At 42.7% G+C, this 20,240-nt stretch overlaps 1 protein-coding gene across 10 annotated transcripts in view; it reads right to left on the bottom strand.

Annotated features, from left to right (window-relative positions):
* PSPC1 (paraspeckle component 1) overlaps positions 1 to 20,240 on the bottom strand; it is a 118,183-nt gene that overhangs the window by 71,315 nt on the left and 26,628 nt on the right. For all 10 annotated transcript variants that reach the window (XR_002518226.2, XR_001896650.3, XR_002518225.2 and 7 more), the window contains exons 4-5: positions 16,389 to 16,585; positions 5,117 to 5,201 (exon numbers count right to left, since the gene is read on the bottom strand). Coding sequence is in view for 4 of the 10 variants with exons in the window: in XM_017951121.3 (XP_017806610.1) it covers positions 5,117 to 5,201; positions 16,389 to 16,585 (282 nt within the window). In the remaining 6 variants the exon portion in view is untranslated. The remainder of the gene's footprint in view (positions 1 to 5,116; positions 5,202 to 16,388; positions 16,586 to 20,240) is intronic.

Here is a 20,240-nt window from a genome sequence, read left to right as displayed (position 1 = left end):
GCGCGGTGGCTCAAGCCTGTAATCCCAGCACTTTGGGAGGCCGAGACGGGTGGATCACGAGGTCAGGAGATCGAGACCATCCTGGCTAACACGGTGAAACCCCGTCTCTACTAAAAAATACAAAAAAACTAGCCGGGTGAGGTGGCGGGCGCCTGTAGTCCCAGCTACTTGGGAGGCTGAGGCAGGAGAATGGCGTGAACCCAGGAGGCGGAGCTTGCAGTGAGCTGAGATCCGGCCACTGTACTCCAGCCTGGGCGGCAGAGCGAGACTCCGTCTCAAAAAAAAAAAAAAAAAAGAAAAAAGAAAACCAGGAATGAATACTGGCACAATATCATAATTAACTACAGACATTATTAAAATTTCACCACTTTCCCCATTCTTTTTTTTTTTTTTTTTTTTTTTAAAGAGACAGGGCCTTACCATGTTTTTTCTTTGTTTGTGTTTATTTGTTTTACGAGACAGGGTCTTGTTGTGTTTCCCAGGCTGGAGTATAGTGGCTATTCACACGCACTACCCCACTACTAATCAGCACGGAGTTTTTACCTACTCCATTTCTGATCTGGGCCAGTTCACCCCTCCTGAGGCAACCTGGAAGTCCCCTGCTCCCAGAAGGTCACCAAATTGGTGCCAAACGTAATGCAGACATCCAATCGACACAGTGCATTACAGCCCAGAACTCCTGGGTTCAAGCAATCCGCCCACCTCAGCCTCCTAAGGAGCTGGGACTACAGGCCCACTAACACCTTTCTTCTGTTCCAAGAACTTATCCAGAATCCCACATTGCATTTAGTTGTTATTTCTCCTTAGTCTCCACCAGTCTGTAACAGTTCAGTCCTTCTATCTTTCATGAACCTGACACTATTAAAGAGAACTGATGATTATTTTGTAGAATGTCCTTAAATTTGGGTTTGTCTGATATTTTCTCATGACTGGAATGATTATACATATCTGGCAAGAATATCACAGAAATAATGTTATATCCCCTTCAGTGAATCGTATCAAGGGGCTCCTGATGTCAACTGTCTTATTACAGGTGATACGAAATTTAGTGTTTGGTTATGGTGGTTTGGTTATACTGGGTTTGGTTTGGTTATAATGGTGTTTGGTTATACTGGGTTTCTCCACTTTAATATTTTTTCCATTTGTACATAATACAAATTTGAGGCTATGCAAAAACGCTGTTTCTCAAGTTTCCGCCCACCAACTTTGGCGTCCATCAAAAAAGTTTGTCTGTAACAATTATTATTAAAGATCAAGGCACCAGCTATGTTCACTGTTACTGAAGCTTCTAGGGCCTCTCAGTAGAAAAAGTCACAAAACACAGCACAAGGGGCAGGCATGGTGGCACATGCCTGTAGTATCAGTGCTGAGGCGGGAAGGATCACTTGAGGCCAGGAGTTTGATACCAGCCTAAGCAACACAGCATAATCCCATCTCTACAAAAAAATAAAAATTAAAAAATTAGCTGGGTGTGGTGGCGCACACCTACAGTCCCAGCTACTTGGGAGGCTGAAGCAGGATTGTTTGAGGTCAGGAGTTTGAGGTTACAGTCAGCTATGACTGAGACACTGCACTTCAGCCTGAGTGACAGGACAAGACCTTGTCTCTTAAATAATTTTTTTTAAATTAAAAATAAAATACAGTATATTTATACATATTAACCCATACATAAACACACATCTATATTTCTGCATGTATTTGTCAATATTAAACACCACAGAGTTTATACGTCTGATTCAAATCACACTCACACAGGATTTTAACGTTAGCCGTTCATCTTTCTCTAATAATGAGAAACCTGAGTCTCATTATCCACAATATACAGCCATACCTTGGTATGTGCAGGGGATTGGTTCCAGAACCACTCCCAGATACCAGAATCCACTGATGCTTAAGTCCCTGACATACGGTGTAGTATTCACATATAACCTATGCATATCCTCCTACACACTTAAAAGCATCTCTACTTATAATACCTAATACAATGTAAAGACTATGTAAACTTGCTATACTGCACTGTTTACAGAGAATGACAAGTAAAAAAAGTCCTCCTACACACTGAAAAGCATCTCTAGATTACTTATAATACACAATACAATGTAAAGGCTATGTAAATAGTTGTTATACTGCACTGTTTAGAGAATGATAAGTTAGCTGGGCGTGGTGGCTCACGCCTGTAATCCCAGCACTTTGGGAGGCTGAGGCGGGAGGATCATGAGGTCAGGAGTTCAAGATCATCCTGGCTAAAATGGTGAAACCCCATCTCTACTAAAAATACAAAAAATTAGCCGGGCGTGGTGGCAGGCACCTATAGTCCCAGCTACTTGGGAGGCTGAGGCAGAAGAATGGTGTGAACCGGGGAGCTGGAGCTTGCAGTGAGCCGAGATTGCACCACTGCACTCCAGCCTGGGCGACAGAGAAAGACTCCATCTCAAAAAAAAAAAAAAGAATGACAACTTAAAACAGTCTGTTCATGTTAGTATATACACAATTTTTTCCCCAGATATTATCAATCCACAGTTGGCTGAATCCATAGATGTAGAACCCACAGATACAAAAGGCTGTATGTACTAATCTGTTCACGTAAAAAGTATACACACGAAGAAGTTTCACAACTACTAGCCCATACGCCTAACTAGCTTACAGAATTTATGTATGGTTCTTATCATTAGTATTATGATATCCAGTCAAGATACTATTTTCCAGTTATTTAGGTTCCTTGTTTTCTTCCCTATCCCCTTTCCATGTGATGATGTTATTCATTTGTAAGACAATTAGGTTAATTTGTTGTATTTTTGTATCCTATTTTGGAATCCACCCCTCATATTCTGTTTGGTTTTAATGATTTATTTTTTGCTTACATGAGGGGTAGGTATAATTTCAAAAAGCTTAGCTGTCATCTCTAAGTTTTAAGAGGAAAAAGTTGGATTCAGGTAAGACTTTATGTTAGGAGAGAGGAGGTTTCCTTGTCTTTGTTAAAAGTAGAAAAGATCTGGCAAGGAGTGGCGGCTCATGCCTGTAATCCCAGCACTTTGGGAAGCCGAGGCAAGTATATCACCCGAGGTCAGGAGTTCAAGACCAGCCTGGCCAATATGGTGAAGCCCTGTCTCTACTAAAATACAAAATTAGGTGGGCATGGTGGCGCAAGCCTGTAATCTCAGCCAGGAGGCTGAGGCAGGAGAATCACTTGAACCTGGGAGGCAGAGGTTACAGTGAGCCAAGATCGTGCCATTGCATTCCAGCCTGGGCAACAAGAACGAAACTCCATCTCCAAAAACAAAACAAAACAAAACAAGAAAAACGGTAGAAGAGATTTGAACATGTCTGTATAAAAAGGAGAAAAGAAGTTTCTAAAAAGATTCCTGAGGAAGGCACATTCATGATGTTGAGAGTTGTAAAAAAAAAAAAAAAAAAAAAATAGTGGTTCTCAAGCTTTCAGATATATCTGAATACTGGAGGATTCCGGGTGGCTGGGCCTCACCACTATTGTTCCTCATTCAGCTGTTCTGCAGGGAGGCTTGAGACTACATTCCAACAGTTCCCTAGGTGAAATGTTAATGCTGTCTGTCCAGGGAAGATAATTTAAGAATGAACTGGGTAGAGTGAAAGAAATCATATAGAAATATTTATAAATTGATAAACTCAGGTACAAAGCTTGAAAAAATACATCAAAATATACAGAACATCACCTATCTGCTGACCAGAGAAACTTTAAATTTGTTCATGGTTTTTCACTTTTTTCTTTACTTTTACTTCCCCATGAACACCTTATTTTCTTTTTTTTTGAAACAGAGTCTCGCTCTGTCACCCAGGCTGGAGGGCCATGGCATGATCTCGGCTCACTGTAAGCTCCACCTCCCGGGTTCATGCCATTCTCCTGCCTCAGCCTCCCGAGTAGCTGGGACTACAGGCGCCCACCACAATGTCCGGCTAATTTTTTGTATTTTTAGTAGAGACGGGGTTTCACTGTGTTAGCCAGGATGGTCTCAACTTCCTGACCTCGTGATCCGCCCGTCTTGGCCTCCCAAAGTGCTGGGATTACAGGCGTGAGCCACCACGCCCAGCTGAACACCTTATTTTCTTACCACAAGCAGTTTATATTTTTAAAACAAATACTATTTTCAAAAACAGATTTCTACATTTGCTTTAACTATCATAGCTTTGTTCACAGTATTTCCTAACTAGTATGATTTTTGAACCTTTGAAGAGTAATGTTTATACCATTATATTTTGCAATTAAATACCACAGGCACAAGGTGAGCTATCAATGTGGGTTTATACGTCTTGAATTAACCACTCTCCCAAACATCCTTACTTAAACCTAAAAGATTTCAAGCTAACCATCACGACTGTCTATTTTGTACTGAGATTTTAAATTCCCATAACCCTTTTTAACACGGAGTCAACTTCCGGAAATCTTTTTTTTTTTTTTGAGATGGAGTCTCGCTCTGTAGCCCAGGCTGGAGTGCAATGGCAAGATCTCAGAACACCGCAACCTCCGCCTCCCGGGTTCATGCGATTCTCCTGCCTCAACCTCCCAAGTAGCTGGGATTATAGGCGCATGCCACCACAGCCAGCTAATTTTTTAGTTTTAGTAGAGACAGGGTTTCACCATGTTGGCCAGGCTGGTCTCGAACTCCTGACTTCATGTGATCTGCCCAACTCAGCCTCCCAAAGTGCTGGAATTACAAGCATAAGCTACTGCCCCTAGCCTCAGAAATCTTGCTTAAACATTATCAGAAGCACAAAGTTACATAAAGATATTCATAGTAGAGTTATACACATAACAAAATAAAAACTAAGAGCAATGCAAATATATCCATCTCTGGAAAAATTGATATTCACAGCATATTCTTACAAGAAATTACACATAATAATACCTAAAACCCTTGTTTAACTTCAAAGTGTTGCATTCAAAGTGCCCTTAGCCAGCTAAAAAACACAAACAATAGCAAATAATTATGCTGCATTGCAAAGTAACTCACTGTATGTGGTTAAAATGGACAATTTTTCTATTTTTCCCATGATACTCAACTTATACAACTTGTAACAGGTGGTGGGGAGTTTTTATTAGTAAGACATACAATTCATGTTTCTTACAATGATCTTCTTTTACCTTAGTTGTATTTGCTTCCGTTTTTGCAACTCTTGGTTTCTGAGTTCTTCCAAGCGTCTGAGTTCTTCTTGACGCCTCATTAGATCTATAAAATAATGACTGCACATTAATATTTTTAGTTTCCCTTTCCATATTTTTATACAAATAAGCATAGAAGTTCTCTACCACTGGCAATATATTGGTATATTACTCATTTTATAATAAATTATAAGCTGGGTAATTAATCAAATAAATATCCTTTCTGAGCACGTTTCTTCATGTATATAAAAGAGTATTTAAGTTCATTCTTGGCCAGGTGCAGTGGCCCACGCCTATAATCCCAGTACTTTGGGAGGCCAAGGCAGGTGGATTACTCGAGGCCAGGAGTTCGAGACCAGCCTGGCCAACAAAGCAAAACCCCAACTCTACCAAAACTACAAAAATTAGCTGGGCATGGTGGCACGCACCTGTAGTCCCAGCTACTCAGAAGGCTGAGGCAGGAGAATCACTTGAACCCGGGAGGTAGAGGATGTAATGAGTCGAGATTGTGCCACTGCACTCCAGCCTGAATGACAGGGGAAGACTCCATCTCAAAAACAAGTTTATTCTTGTTGGGGGAAAAAAGCTTAATAAACTCATCTTGGCTGGGCGCAGTGGCTCACACCTTTTAATCCCAACACTTTGGTAAGCCCAGGTGGGCAACAGAGTAAGATGACTCCACCTCAAAAAAAAAAAAAAAAAAAAACAAATAAATAAAAATTCATCTTTGGCCAGGCGCGGCGATTCAAGCCTGTAATCCCAGCACTTTGGGAGGCCGAGACGGGCGGATCACAAGGTTAGGAGATCAAGACCATCCTGGCTAACACGGTGAAACCCTGTCTCTACTAAAAAATACGAAAAAACTAGCCGGGCAAGGTGGTGGGCGCCTGTAGTCCCAGCTACTTGAGAGGCTGAGGCAGGAGAATGGCGTAAACCCGGGAGGCGGAGCTTGCAGTGAGCCGAGAGCCGGCCACTACACTACAGCCTGGGCAACAGAGCCAGACTCCGTCTCAAAAAAAAAAAAAAAACATCTTTATGTCAATAAATTAAAATAGGTAGGCTGGCTTGTGCCTGTAATTTCAGCACTTTGGAAGGCCGAGGCAGGCGGATCACTTCGGCCAAGGAGTTCGAGACCAGCCTGAGTAACACGGTGAAACTCTGTCTACAAAAAATACAAAAATTAGGGCCAAGTGTGGTGCCTCACGACTGTAATCTCAACATTTTGGGAGGCCAAGGCAGGCGGATCACCTGAGGTTGGGAGTTCGAGACCAGCCTGGCCAACATGGCAAAACCCCATCTCTACTAAAAATACAAAAATTAGCTGAGTATGGAGGTGCACGCCTGTAAGTCCAGCTACGTAGGAGGTTGAGACACAAGAATCACTTGAATATGGGAGGCGGAGGTTGCAGTGAGCCAAGATTACGCCACTGCACTCCAGCCTGGGTTGCATAGTAGAATTGTCTCTAAAATAAAATAAAATAACAAATTGTAATTGTTTTCAGCAGTAAATGCAAAGCCCAAACACATGCCTTCACAGACACCAGCAGAGAGAACTTAAGAACCAGACCAGAAAAACATGAATCATGACATAAAACCCAAGGAACCTCCCTCGCAACACAATTAGCATAAAATTCCTCTCTCACTAAACCAATGTCTTATGAAGAAGAGGAGTGAGGAAAGAATTCTTCAAAGAAGAAAGCAAAGATAAATGCTGATATAAACAAGACTTTTCAACAACAAAAAAGCATTTCCAACATCACCAATCCCTGCCTTATCAAGAATAGGGGGGTTCCAGAGTAAGATAATGAGAAGTACATTTGTATTGCACATCTGAGAAGCAGTGTATAAACTTTCCACGTTAAAAATCTCCAAAGCTGGCCGGGCGCGGTGGCTCAAGCCTGTAATCCCAGCACTTTGGGAGGCCGAGACGGGCGAATCACGAGGTCAGGAGATCGAGACCATCCTGGCTAACACGGTGAAACCCCGCCTCTACTAAAAAATACAAAAATCTAGCCGGGCTGTGGCGGGCGCTGTAGTCCCAGCTACTCGGGAGGCTGGAGGCAGGAGAATGGCGTGAAACCCGGGAGGCGGAGCTTGCAGTGAGCTGGAGACCCGGCCACAGCACTCCAGCCTGGGCTTACAGAGCGAGACTCCATCTCAAAAAAAAAAAAAAAAAAAAAAAAAAAAAACAAAACAAAACAAAAAATCTCCAAAGCTAAAATCTTTTGCCTGTCATTTTGTACAAAATTATGTATGTATCCATGCATATATTTTAAAATAATAAAATGTTAAAATACTCTGGATGGCACAATTACTGGTTGCTTTTATTTTCCTTTTCTCTTTATATCTGAAATGTCTAAAGTGAACAAATTACCTCAATTGAATGTTTCTTAACAAATCCCTATACTCAAGAGTTGACTTACATAATACTACAGCTAAAGTTAATCTAAGGTACCAATAACCCAAACTTCATAACAACAGCAAGACACGCATCATAACCATAACAAGGTAAATACTGTTATCCCCATTTTACAGATTAAAAACAGACATTTAGGCGGGGCGCGGTGGCTCATGCCTGTAATCCCAGCACTTTGGGAGGCCGAGACGGGCGGATCACAAGGTCAGGAGATCGAGACTATCCTGGCTAACATGGTGAAACCCCGTCTCTACTAAAAATACAAAAAACTAGCCAGGCGTGGTGGCGGGCGCCTGTAGTCTCAGCTACTTGGGAGGCTGAGGCGGGAGAATGGCGTGAACCCGGGGGGCGGAGCTTGCAGTGAGCCGAGATCACGCCACTGCACTCCAGCCTGGGAGACACAGCGAGACTCCGTCTCAAAAAAAAAAAAAAAAAAAAAAAAAAAAAACAGACATTTATAAATTACGAAAAAAAACAAAGGATTCAGATAGATTACAAAGTTGCCCCAGCTATTACATGATTCGACTAGGATGCCAGGCCAAACCTCTCCTTATTCCAAAGCTCTTTCAAACAAGTCTGCCAAACCTAGTTGATCAGACTCAACTGGAAAACTTAAAAACATGCATTTGGGGATGTTGCTTAGAAAAGTCTGTTTTGGTATATGAGACAGGGCCCAGGTACTTCTCATAATAGGCCCATAGAGAAAACACTTAATTTTTATCTTAAAAAATGTTAAACATGACTGCAATTATTTCGAATCTTTATAACGTAAGTTCTTAACTTTAAATGCTCATTAGAATTACTTAAATATCTGACAGGGTGCAGTGGCTCACACCTGTAATTCCAGCACTTTGGAAGGCTGAGGCAGGCGGATCACCTGAGGTCAGGAGTTCGAGGCCAGCCTGACCAACATGGAGAAATCCCGTCTCTACTAAAAACACAAAAATTAGCTGCGCGTGGTGGCGCACGCCTGTAATCAGAGCTACTCAGGAGGCTTAGGTGGAAGAGTCGCTTGAACCTGGAAGATGGAGGTTATAGTGAGCCAAGATCGTGCCATTGCACTGCAGCCTAGGCAATAAGAGCGAAACAACTCCATCTCAAAAAAAAAAAATTACTTAAATACCTTTTTTTTTTCTCTCTCAGAGACAGGGTCTCACTCTGGCACCCAGGCTGGAGTAGAGTGGCATGATGGTAGCTCACTATAGCCTCAAACTCCTGGGCTCAAGCCATCTTCCCACCTCAGTCTCCCAAATAGCCAGGACTGACAGGCTATGCAATTTAACAAAGCTGCTTTTAACCTCTCAGACCTTATTACCTTAACCGTTAACACTGGTATAGTTACCTCAAAGGCTCCAACAATCAAATTCTCAAATAAGCACAATCACCTAATACTTAAAAGAACTATAAACTTAAAATTAGCATTTTATGCTTACTAAATTATATATTTTTTAAAGCTCCTAATACCCAAAGTTCCTAAAATTTCACTAAAGCTTATACATCTGTACATTGCCATGATCATATCTTTCTAGTGGAAAAAACTGTAAAAAGTACAAAACTAGAGATATCTTTTTTTTTCTTTTTTTTCTGAGATGGAGTCTCGCTTTGTTGCCCGGGCTGAAGTGCAATGGCAAGGTCTCGGCTCACTGCAACCTCTGCCTACCGGGTTCATGCAATTCTCCTGCCTCAGCCTCCCGAGTAGCTGGGACTACAGGCGCCCGCCACGGCATCCAGCTAATTTTTGTATTTTTAGTAGAGACGGGGTTTCACCATCTTGGCCAGGCTGGTCTTAAACTCGTAACCTTGTGATCCACCCGCCTCGGCCTCCCAAAGTGGGATTACAGGCGTGAGTCACAGTGCCTGGCCCAACTAGAGATGTCTTTATCTTTTGATCCAGGGAATTACACTCAGGAATTTTTCTTAATAAAATAAAACAAAGCCATCCACAGACATGAAGGCATCATCTACAGTATTACTTATTACTTACTAAACCCAATAACACTTTGAAATGCTTTCCTGGCTGGGCATGGTGGCTTACCAAAGTGGGAGGCTGCCTCGGCCTCTAAAAGTAATGCCAGCACTTTGGGAGGCCGAGGTGGGTAGATCACTTGAGGTCAGGAGTTTGAGACTAGCCTGGCCAACATGGAAAATACTGTCTCCACTAAAACTACAAAAATAAGCCGGGCATGGTGGCACACGCCTGTAGTCCCAGCTACTCAAGGAGGCTGAGGCAGAAGAGTCGCTTGAACCTGGGAGGCACAGGTTGCAGTGAGCAGAGATTGCACCAACGCAATCCAGCCTGGTTGACAGAGCAAAACTGTCTCAAATTAATTAATTAATTAATTAAAATGCTGTCCTAACAAATTTAATGATAAAATTACATGAAATTATATACTATAATTTCAACGTATCATATATACAGGTACAGAACAAAGAAATATAAACAAACTAAAATTTTGATTTGCTAGACTGTGAGAATGTTTTCTCAATTTAAAATTGCACAAGTCATGAAAACTGAATGTGTAACTTCTGCTCTAACAATTCTATTTTCTAAAAATACCAGTCTCCTCTTTTTTTCTTTCAGTTTTTATTTTACCTCTGATCTGTCTGGATTTATGACACTGAATTAATTTTCTGTTTTTTTTGAGACGGAGTCTCTCTCTGTCACCCTGGCTGGAGTGCAGTGGCGTGATCTTGGCTCACTGCAAGCTCCACCTCCTGGGTTCAAGCAAGTCTCCTGCCTCAGCCTCCAGAGTAGCTCAGACTGCAGGCGCGTGCCACCAGGCCCAGCTAATTTTTTGTATTTTTAATACAGATGGGGTTTCACCGTGTTAGCCGGGATGGTCTCGATCTCCTGACTGCATTAGTATTCTTTAATCATAAACCTCATGTGTATTTAAATCTTAATATCTCAAGTAGGTTCAGGCATGACTGTTCTGTTCTTCACTTATCTAAAGTTTATTCTCTCTTGATTTCTTTAAGAAGGGCTCACATAAACATATTTGCTTTATTTTGTTTGTTTTGTTTTTATGGGTTTTTTTTGAGACGGAGTCTCATTCTGTCGCCAGGATGGATGCAGTGGTGCGATCTCTGCTCACTGCAACCTCTGACTCCCTGGTTCAAGCGATTATCCCGCCTCAGCTACCCAAGAAGCTCACACCTGTAATCCTAGCACTTTGGGAGGCTCAGGCGGGTGGATCACGAGGTCAGGAGTTCAAGATCAGCCTGACCAACATGGTGAAACACCGTCTCTACTACTAATACAAAAATCAGCCGAGTGTGGTGGAACACGGCTGTAATCCCAGTTACTCAAGAGGTTGAGGCAGGAGAATCACTTGAAACACGGAGACAGAGGTTGCAGTAAGCAGACATTGCGCCACTGCACTCCAGCCTGGGCAACAGAGTGAGACTCTGTCTCTAAGCCTGGGCAACAGAGCAAGACTCCGTCTCTAAATAAATAAACAAACAAATAAATAAAGTTAAAAAAAAAATGTAATGGAGCCAGGCGCAGTGGCTCACGCCTATAATCTTGACACTTTGGGAGGCTGAGACAGGCGGATCACTTGAGGCCAAGAGTTTGAGACCAGCCTGGCCAACATGGTGAACCCCGCCTCTACTAAAAATACAAAAATTAGCCGGGTATGGTGGCTCATGCCTGAGGGAGAAGAATCATTTGAACCTGGGAGCCAGAGGTTGTAGTGAGCTTAGACTGTGCCACTGAACACCAGCCTGGGAAACAGAGTGAGACTCCATCTCAAAGAAAAAAAAATTTTTTTTTTTTTTTTTGAGACGGAGTCTCGCTGTGTCGCCCAGGCTGGAGTGCAGTGGTGCGATCTCGGCTCACTGCAAGCACTGCCTCCTGGGTTCACGCCATTCTCCCGCCTCAGCCTCCGAGTAGCTGGGACTACAGGCGCCCGCCACCTCGCCCGGCTATTTTTTTGTATTTTTAGTAGAGACGGGGTTTCACCATGTTAGCCAAGATGGTCTCGATCTCCTGACCTCGTGATCCACCCGCCTCGGCCTCCCAAAGTGCTGGGATTACAGGCTTGAGCCACCGCGCCCGGCCCAGAAAAAAATTTTTTAATGTAATGGGAGTTGAATCTAGAAAGGACTAAATAATTATCAGTAAAGTATAAATGATACAACTATTATTATAAGGTACCGATGTGTTCAATAAGAATCAACATTTATAGCTCGGTGTGGTGGCTCACGCCTGTAATCCCAACACTTTGGGAGGCTGAGGAGGGCGGATCACTTGAGGTCGGGAGTTCGAGACCAGCCTGATCAACATGGAGAAACTCTGTCTCTACTAAAAATACAAAATTAGCCAGGCATGTGCCAACATGCCTATAATCCCAGCTACTCAGGAGGCTAAGGCAGGAGAATCACTTGAACTTGGGAGGTGGAGGATGCAGTGAGCTGAGATCATGCCACTGCACTCCAGCCTGGGCAACAAGAGTGAAACACCATCTCAAAAAACAAACAAACAAACAAAAAAAAAACCCAACATTTGCAAAAATTTTCTGATACATGCGTATATATTCTTTGCAGCACTGCTTTTAAAAACAAACTGAAAAGAGAAATTGTTACCAAAAGAGGATGAACCAAACTATACCCATATAAAAGAATATCATACGGCCATTAAAAATATAAGGCAGGTATTTACATATATATTCATGTAGAAAGTAAAAAAGGTACAGAAAAGGTAAACAGTTTTTTCTTTTTTTTTTGGAGACAAGGTCTCGTTCTATCACCCAGGCTGGAGTACGGTGGCATAATTATAGCTCACTACAGCCTCAAGCTCCCAGGCTCAAGTGATCCTCCCACCTAAGCCTTCCCAGGTAGCTGTAACTACAGACACATGCCACCAGGCCCAGCTAATTTTTGTACTTTTGGTAGAGATGGGGTCTCACTATGTTGCTGAGGTTAGTCTTGAATTGCTGGACTCAAGCAATCCTCCCACCTCAGCTTCCCAAAGTGCTAGAATTACAGACATGAGACACTGCGCCCAGCCAGTTTGTTTTGTTGTTATGATTTTTGGGTTTTTTGCTTACAAATACACAGAAACATCTAATGACATATGCAGAATTTTTTCATTAAAGGACACAAAAGAGACTTAAATACAGAAGAGTGATTCCTACAAAAAAGCAGAAGGTAGTGAACAAGGGGACAGTTTTTTGTATTGTGTGAGATTTCTCCTTCCATGATATGTCATGATACATGTTTCTGCAGAACCACACAACTTAGATTAATTACAGTCTCTCCTCAACCTGAATGCATCCTTAGAAATGCTGGATGAAATATAAAATTGTAGGCCGGGTACTGTGCCTCATGCCTGTAATCCCAGCACTGTGGGAGGCTGAGGTGGGTAGATCACTTGAGGTCGGGAGTTCGAAACCAGCTTGACCAACATGGTGAAACCCCATCTCTAGTAAAAATACAAAATTAGCCGGGCGTGGTGGCATGCACCTGTAATCCTAGCTACTTGGGAGGCTGAGGAAGGAGAATCGCTTAAACCCAGAAGGCAAGAGGTAGGTTACAGTGAGCTGAGGTTGCACCACTGCACTCCAGCTTGGGCAACAGAGCAAGAGTCTGTCTCAAAAAAAGGAAAAAAAAAAAAAAAAAAAGAAATACAAAATTGTAGAACAAATGGGAGGAAGTTGTAACTTTTTAAATTTTAAACAAACTAAAACTGAAATTTACCAACTGCAGACTTTTGATGAAATAAGTACAAGTACTTCGGCACAAGTGAACCCAGACGCAGGGAGTAGGATGCAACAGGCAATGTGATTTTCTAATATTATAAACTAAGATACTGTTAACAGGGGCTTTAAATGAACACACAATAAACAACAAAACTTAAACTCATGGGAAATAACTGCAAAATTACTCTACTTCAAACATCAAAATACCTTCAGGCAAAGTTTTCTAAGAGCTCAAGAAAAAACTGAAGTCTAAGGAAATGTTCTTTGCCATCAATATATCCTCCATACCTCAGACGTGTCTCCCGTAACTGACATTAAAGATGTGCTAAATTAGTGAATGTTATACCACTGTTTGTCTGTAGCATCAACACAAATCTTTAGTACAGATGCTTCCATATCTAATCAACATTATTTCCCAACTAGGGCACGACTGTAGATAGGTGGGAAACAGAATGGGAGAGAAGTGCCTAGCAGGCTAAGAGAAAACAATTCACATTGAACAGAAGGGCTAGGGCAACCACAGAGCCCAGGAAATTTCCATATGATTCTAATGTGTAATAAAATTTCAAAACCACTGGACTGGACAAACTTTAAGATCTCTTGGCCAGGCATGGTGGCTCATATCTGTAATCCCACCACTATGGGAGGCCAAGGTGGGTAGATCACTTGAGGCTAGGATTTCAAGACCGGCTTGGTCAACATGGAGAAATCCCATCTCTACCAAAAATACAAAAAAAAGTGGCCAGGCACGGTGGCTCATGCCTGCAATCTCAGCACTTTGGGAGGCTGAGGCGGGCAGATCACCTGAGGTCACGAGTTCAAGAGCAGCCTTGAACTCGTGGACAACATGGTAAAACTCCATCTCTACTAAAAATACAAAAAATTAGCTGAGTGTGGAAGCACACACTTGTAATCCCAGCCACTTAGGAGGCTGAGGCAGGAGGATCGCTTGAACCCAGGAAGTGGAGGTTGCAGCGAGCTAAGATCACACCAATGCATTCCAGCCTGGGCGACAAAAGTGAGACTCCATCTCCTGGCTAACACGGTGAAACCCCGTCTCTACTAAAAATACAAAAAAATAAGCCGGGCGAGGTGGCGGGCGCCTGTAGTCCCAGCTGCTCGGGAGGCTGAGGCAGGAGAATTGCGCGAACCCGGGAGGCGGAGCTTGCAGTGAGCGGAGATCTGGCCACTGCACTCCAGCCTGGGCGACAGAGCAAGACTCCGTCTCAAAAAAAAAAAAAAAAAAAAAAGCAAAAAAAATTAGCCGGGCGTGGTGGCACGTGCCTGTAGTCCCAGATACTAGGGAGGGTGAGGCACAAGAATTGCTTCAACACGGGAGGCGGAGGTTGCAGTGTGCCAAGATCATGCCACTGCACTCCAGGCTGGGCAACAGAGTGAGATTCTGTATCAAAAAAAAAAAAATCTCTCTACCAGCTCTAACAGCTAATGAATGATTCAGTACCTTTATCGCAAATAACAACTTGCAAATTTTCCACAAAATAAAAGACAGTTTATCTTGGAGTCAGTTATCCTGGAGTCTCGCTCTGTCGCCCAAGCCAGAGTACAGTGGCGTGATCTCGGCTCACTGCAACCTCCACCTCCTGGGTTCAAGTAATTCTCTGCCTCCCATGTAGCTTAGATCACAGGCACCCATCACCACATCCGGCTAATGACAGTTTACCTTTAAACCTACTATAAGATATAAATGAACTCAATTCTGTTAGAAGAGTGAACATACAGAACTACCTAGCTTAGGGTCCAAATTAAATCAAACCACCTGACTAGTTTCTACTGTTTGCTGGGCTCGATTTTGTTTTAACATAAACAAAAACTGTGGCATCAGCACAGTTACTCAATGACTTGATCATAACTGCTCAATAAACACTTACTGAATCGTGATGTATGAAATACTAGAACACACATGCCAGGAAAAAAAAAAAACCTACACTTCATTCTAAAGTAAATGAGAATTTACCCAAAAGGATTTAGAGAAAAATCATCAAATTTTCACCTGCTAAAAAAAATAATGAATCTAGTATACAGAATGGTTTAAAGAAAGCCAAGATTAAATGGCAGAAACGTTCAGCAGGAATGCAGCTGCAGAAATTCAGGCAAGCAGCTGTGATACCTTGATCTCTGGGGACAGTCAAGAGAAGGTAAATACAAAAAAATTAGATGGGCATTGTGGTGTGTGCCTGTAATCCCAGCTACTCAGAAGACTGAGGCAGGAGAATTGCTTGAACCCAGGAGGCGGAGGTTGCAGTGAGACGTTATCGTGCCATTGCACTCCAGTCTGGGCAACAGAGCAAGACTCCATCTCAAATATATATACATATATTCTTGCCAACTACTAACTTTTCCTAAATCCCCATATCCATCTGTACACACAAATCCTTTTCATCTCTACCAGATTATCCATATGTACTCTTTCAAACATGTAATAATAATCTTAAATAGCCAGCATTTGTCCAAATTCTTCTTCTTATCAAACAAAAAATCCTGCATGTGCCATGTCTACCTACCAAAATTTGCCTGCTATGTTTCTGTTTGCCAAGAGAATCATGTATTTCGTACTGGCACAATTTAATATCCTCAAATTACCTCCAACAATACTACTTGCATAAGTAAAACTAACTTTTTAATTTATTTTCTTTTTGAGACAGAGTTTCGCTCTTTTGGCCCAGGCTGGAGTACAATGATGTGATCTCAGCTCACTGAAACCTCCGCCTCCCAGGTTCAAGCGATTCTCCTGCCTCAGCCTCCCAACTAGCTGGGATTACAGGTGTGCACAACCACAACTGGCTAATTTTGTATTTTGAGTAGAGACAGGGTTTCTCTATGTTGGTCAGGCTGGTCTCAAACTCCTGACCTCAGGTGATCCGCCCGCCTCAGCCTCCAAAGTGCTGGGATTACAGGCGTGAGCCACCACGCCCAGCAAGTAAAACTAACTTTTAATAAGTTGGTTTTTTTTAAGGGAAGTTATCTGTGAAAAGGGAGACTTTCACACCTAATATGTTAAGTTCCAACTTTATCTCTAAACTCCTAAATGGTACTTCACACAGTAGTACATGAACGGTACACACACTTAAGGGGAAAAAAAAAATCATACCACATCTACATGAAAATCCATGTTTACCTTGCCTCATTAGCATTAATTGGTGTTCATGCCTAGCTGCTTCCATTTCTGCCTCCAGTTTCTCTTTGGCTTCTCTGATGTTTCTATCAACCTGCTCACGCTGCTGCTTTTCCATTTCATCAAGAGCCTTCCATCGAGATGCATACTCAAATTCAAATGTCCCAGGCTGAGCAAAACGTGGCGGTTGTTCTCTTTCCCTAAATTAACATTAAAACATACAGAAATGTACGCTTAAAAGGTAAAACAACAACAAACGAGAACAACAAGCACTTACAATGTCCAAGACACCATGTGAGACACCGTGTCTACAAGAATTACCTCGTGACAATATTGTGATTACAGGCCTGAGTTTAAGAAACTGCCCAAGAATGTTCAACTAATAATGGAACAATGATTCAAACTTGCATAATCTGATGCTACAACCTGCATTATCCTAACTATTACCTGCAAAATTTCTGCTTTTGGAGGTTTCATTTTCTGGTCTTCAGTCAATGAAATATTTTACAGGCTGGGCGCAGTGGCTCACGCCTGTAATCCCAGCACTTTGGGAGGCCAAGGCTGGCAGATCACGAAGTCACGTGATCGAGACCATCCTGGCTAACACGGTGAAACCCGGTCTCTACTAAAAATACAAAAAAATTAGCCAGGCGCGGTGGCGGGCGCCTGTAGTCCCAGCTACTTGGAAGGCTGAGGCAGGAGAATGGTGTGAACCCGGGAGGCGGAGTTTGCAGTGAGCAGAGATCGCGCCATTGCGCTCCAGCCTGGGAGACAGTGAGACTCCATCTCAAAAAAAAAAAGAAATACTTCACAAAGGAAAGTCTGGAACATATGAATTAACTGTCTGGATCAGATGTTTTTACTAGTAAAACCAGCTAGATTTTATTGAGTGTTACGTGCCAATTAATTGGGTAGCCCCCAAAAACTAAGGCCTAACTTACTACAATTGTAGTTAATTATTTAATACTTCTTTCCCTTTATAGACTATAAACTCAACTGACGACACCAAATGTGGCTGTTAAATGCCACTTCGGCTGGGTGCAGTGGCTCACGCCTGTAATCCCAGCACTTTGGCAGGCCGAGGCAGATAGACCACGAGGCAGATAGAACACGAGGTCAGGAGATTGAGATCATCCTGGCTAACATAGTAAAACCCCGTCTCTACTAAACATACAAAAAAAATTAGCCGGGCATGGTGGGCGGGTGCCTGTAGTCCCAGCTACTCAGGAGGCTGAGGCAGGAGAATGGCGTGAACCCGGGAGGCAGACCTTGCAGTGAGCCGAGATTGTACCACTGCACTCCAGCCTGGGTGACTGAGCAAGACCCCGTTTCAAAATGAATGAATAAATAAATAAATAAATAAATACATGCTGTGCCTCAAGTACCTAGAGTACAGTACATACATTTAATATACATTTCTTGAATATATTAACAAATTACCAAATAAAGGGCTATGAATGTATTTGAAAGTCTTTTTTTTATATATACATATATGTATATGTAAATATTTATTTTAGAGACATATAAAAAATATGACTGATCTCAAACTTCTGGCCTCAAGTAATCCTCATTCCTCAGCCTCCAAAAGTGCCAAAATTACAGGTGCAAGACACCACACCTGGTCCCCAATTTTTTTTTCACTTTTTTTTTTTGAGACAGAGTCTCATAGTATTGCCTGGGCTGGAGTGCAATGGTATAATCTCGGCTCACTGAAACTCCGCCTCCCAGGTTCAGGTGATTCTCCTGCTTCAGTCTCCCAAGTAGCAGGGATTACAGGCACCTGCTACCATGCTTGGCTTAGTTTTTGAATTTTTTTAGTGAGACAGGGTTTCACGTTATGTTGGCCAGGCTGGTCTTGAACTCCTGACCCTGTGATCTACCCATATCAGCCTCCCAAAGTGCTGGGATTATAGGTGTGAGCCACCGTGCCCAGACTTTCTTTTCACTTTTCAGAATTGTTGTTGTTGGTGGTGTTGCTTTGGGTTTTTGTGAGACAGGGTCTTGCTCAGCTTCACAGGCTGGAGTGTAGTGGCACAATTAAGACTCACTGCCAAGACCGGGAACGGTAGCTCACGCTTGTAATCCCAGCACTTTCGGAGGCTGAGGTAGGCGGATCACAATGCCAGGAGTTCAAGACCAGCCTGGCCAACATGGCGAAACCCCATCTCTACTAAAATTACAAAAATTAGCTGGGCATGGTGGCAGGCACCTGTAAATCCCAGCTACTTGCAAGGCTAAGGCAGGAGAATCGCCTGAAACCCAGGAGGCAGAGGTTGCAGTAAGCCGAAATTGTGCCACTGCACTCCAGCCTGGGCAACAAGAGTAAGACTCCATATTTAAAAAAAAAAAAAAAAAAAAAAAAAGGCTCACTGCCAAATCAACCTCCCAGGCTCAACCAATCCTCCCACCTGAGGCTGCAGAGTACCTAGGACTACAGGGGTGTGCCAACATGACCAGCTAATTTTTTCATTTTTTGTAGAGATGAGGTACCACTATGTTGCCCAGGCTGGTCTCAAACTCCTGGAAGCAATGCTTCTGCCTCCCAAAGTGCTAGGACTACAGGTGGGAGCCACCACAACCAGTCAACTTTCAAGAAATTTTTGCAGAAAAGTCTTCAACTAGTCTCGCCTATAACAGCCTCTATTAAAAAGTACTGATGGGAAAACAATCCCCACTCCATGAATAAAAGCATAGATACCTTGCTACAAATGTCAATTTTATTTTATTTTATTTTATTTTATTTTATTTTGAGACGGAGTCTTGCTCTGTCGCCCAGGCTGGAGTGCAGTGGCCGGATCTCAGCTCACTGCAAGCTCCTCCTCTCGGGTTCACACCATTCTCCTGCCTCAGCCTACCGAGTAGCTGGGACTACAGGCACCCACCACTTAGCCCGGCTAGTTTTTTGTATTTTTTAGTAGAGATGGGGTTTCACTGTGTTAGCCAGGATGGTCTTGATCTCCTGACCTCGTGATCCGCCCGTCTCGGCCTCCCAAAGTGCTGGGATTACAGGCTTGAGCCACCGCGCCCGGCGTAAATTTTAACTTTTATTTTGGGGTAGGGAGGTGAGGAGGGGTGGGTATGACAAATCTGGGAGAGAGAAAGGAGAAAGCTGTCACAGAGGGAAAGATGTAATAACAAGAGAGAGAAAGATATTCAGAAGCATATGAAGAAAAATCAAAGACAGCCATGATCCTAGGGACTCCGTATCTGAAAAACCTACTTGGATTTTTTTCTTTTTAAAGCACCAACTAGAAAGTGCGAAAGAGTGGGAGGATCTACCAACCACAAATTTTTCTAAAAGAATTGTTTCTTGGTCAGCAATTCCTAAGTCAAAGATTGACTATATTTTTAAATTATTTATTTTCTCCCACAGGAAAAAAACACTGAAATAACATGCTTTTTTGAAGTTACAAGTGAATTTGAATCTTGGCTCTTATGCTTTGTGAGCATTTTCTTTTTCTCTCTTTTTTTTTTTTTTTTGAAACATGTCACCCAGGCTGGAATGCAATGGCACGATCTCAGCTCACTGCAACCTCCGCCTCCCAGGTTCAAGCGATTCTCCTGCCTCAGCCTCCCAAATAGCTGGGATTACAGGCTCCTGACACCATACCCAGCTAATTTTTTGTATTTTTAGTAGAGACGGGGTTTCACCGTGTTGGCCAGGCTGGACTCCAACTCCTGATCTCAGGTGATCCACCCGCTTTGGCCTCCCAAAGTGCAGGAATTACAGGCATGTGGCACTGCGCCAGACCCTGTGAGCATTTTCTTCTGTGAATAAATCTTTAGTAAAAAAAGTGGGAACAGAACTAGCTCTTTTTTTTTTTTTTTTTTTTGAGAAAGTCTCACTCCAGTCGC

Source organism: Papio anubis, chromosome 15 (assembly GCF_008728515.1).
Source record: "Papio anubis isolate 15944 chromosome 15, Panubis1.0, whole genome shotgun sequence".
Lineage (NCBI taxonomy): Eukaryota > Metazoa > Chordata > Mammalia > Primates > Cercopithecidae > Papio > Papio anubis.
This window is presented reverse-complemented; position numbering and strand designations above follow the sequence as displayed.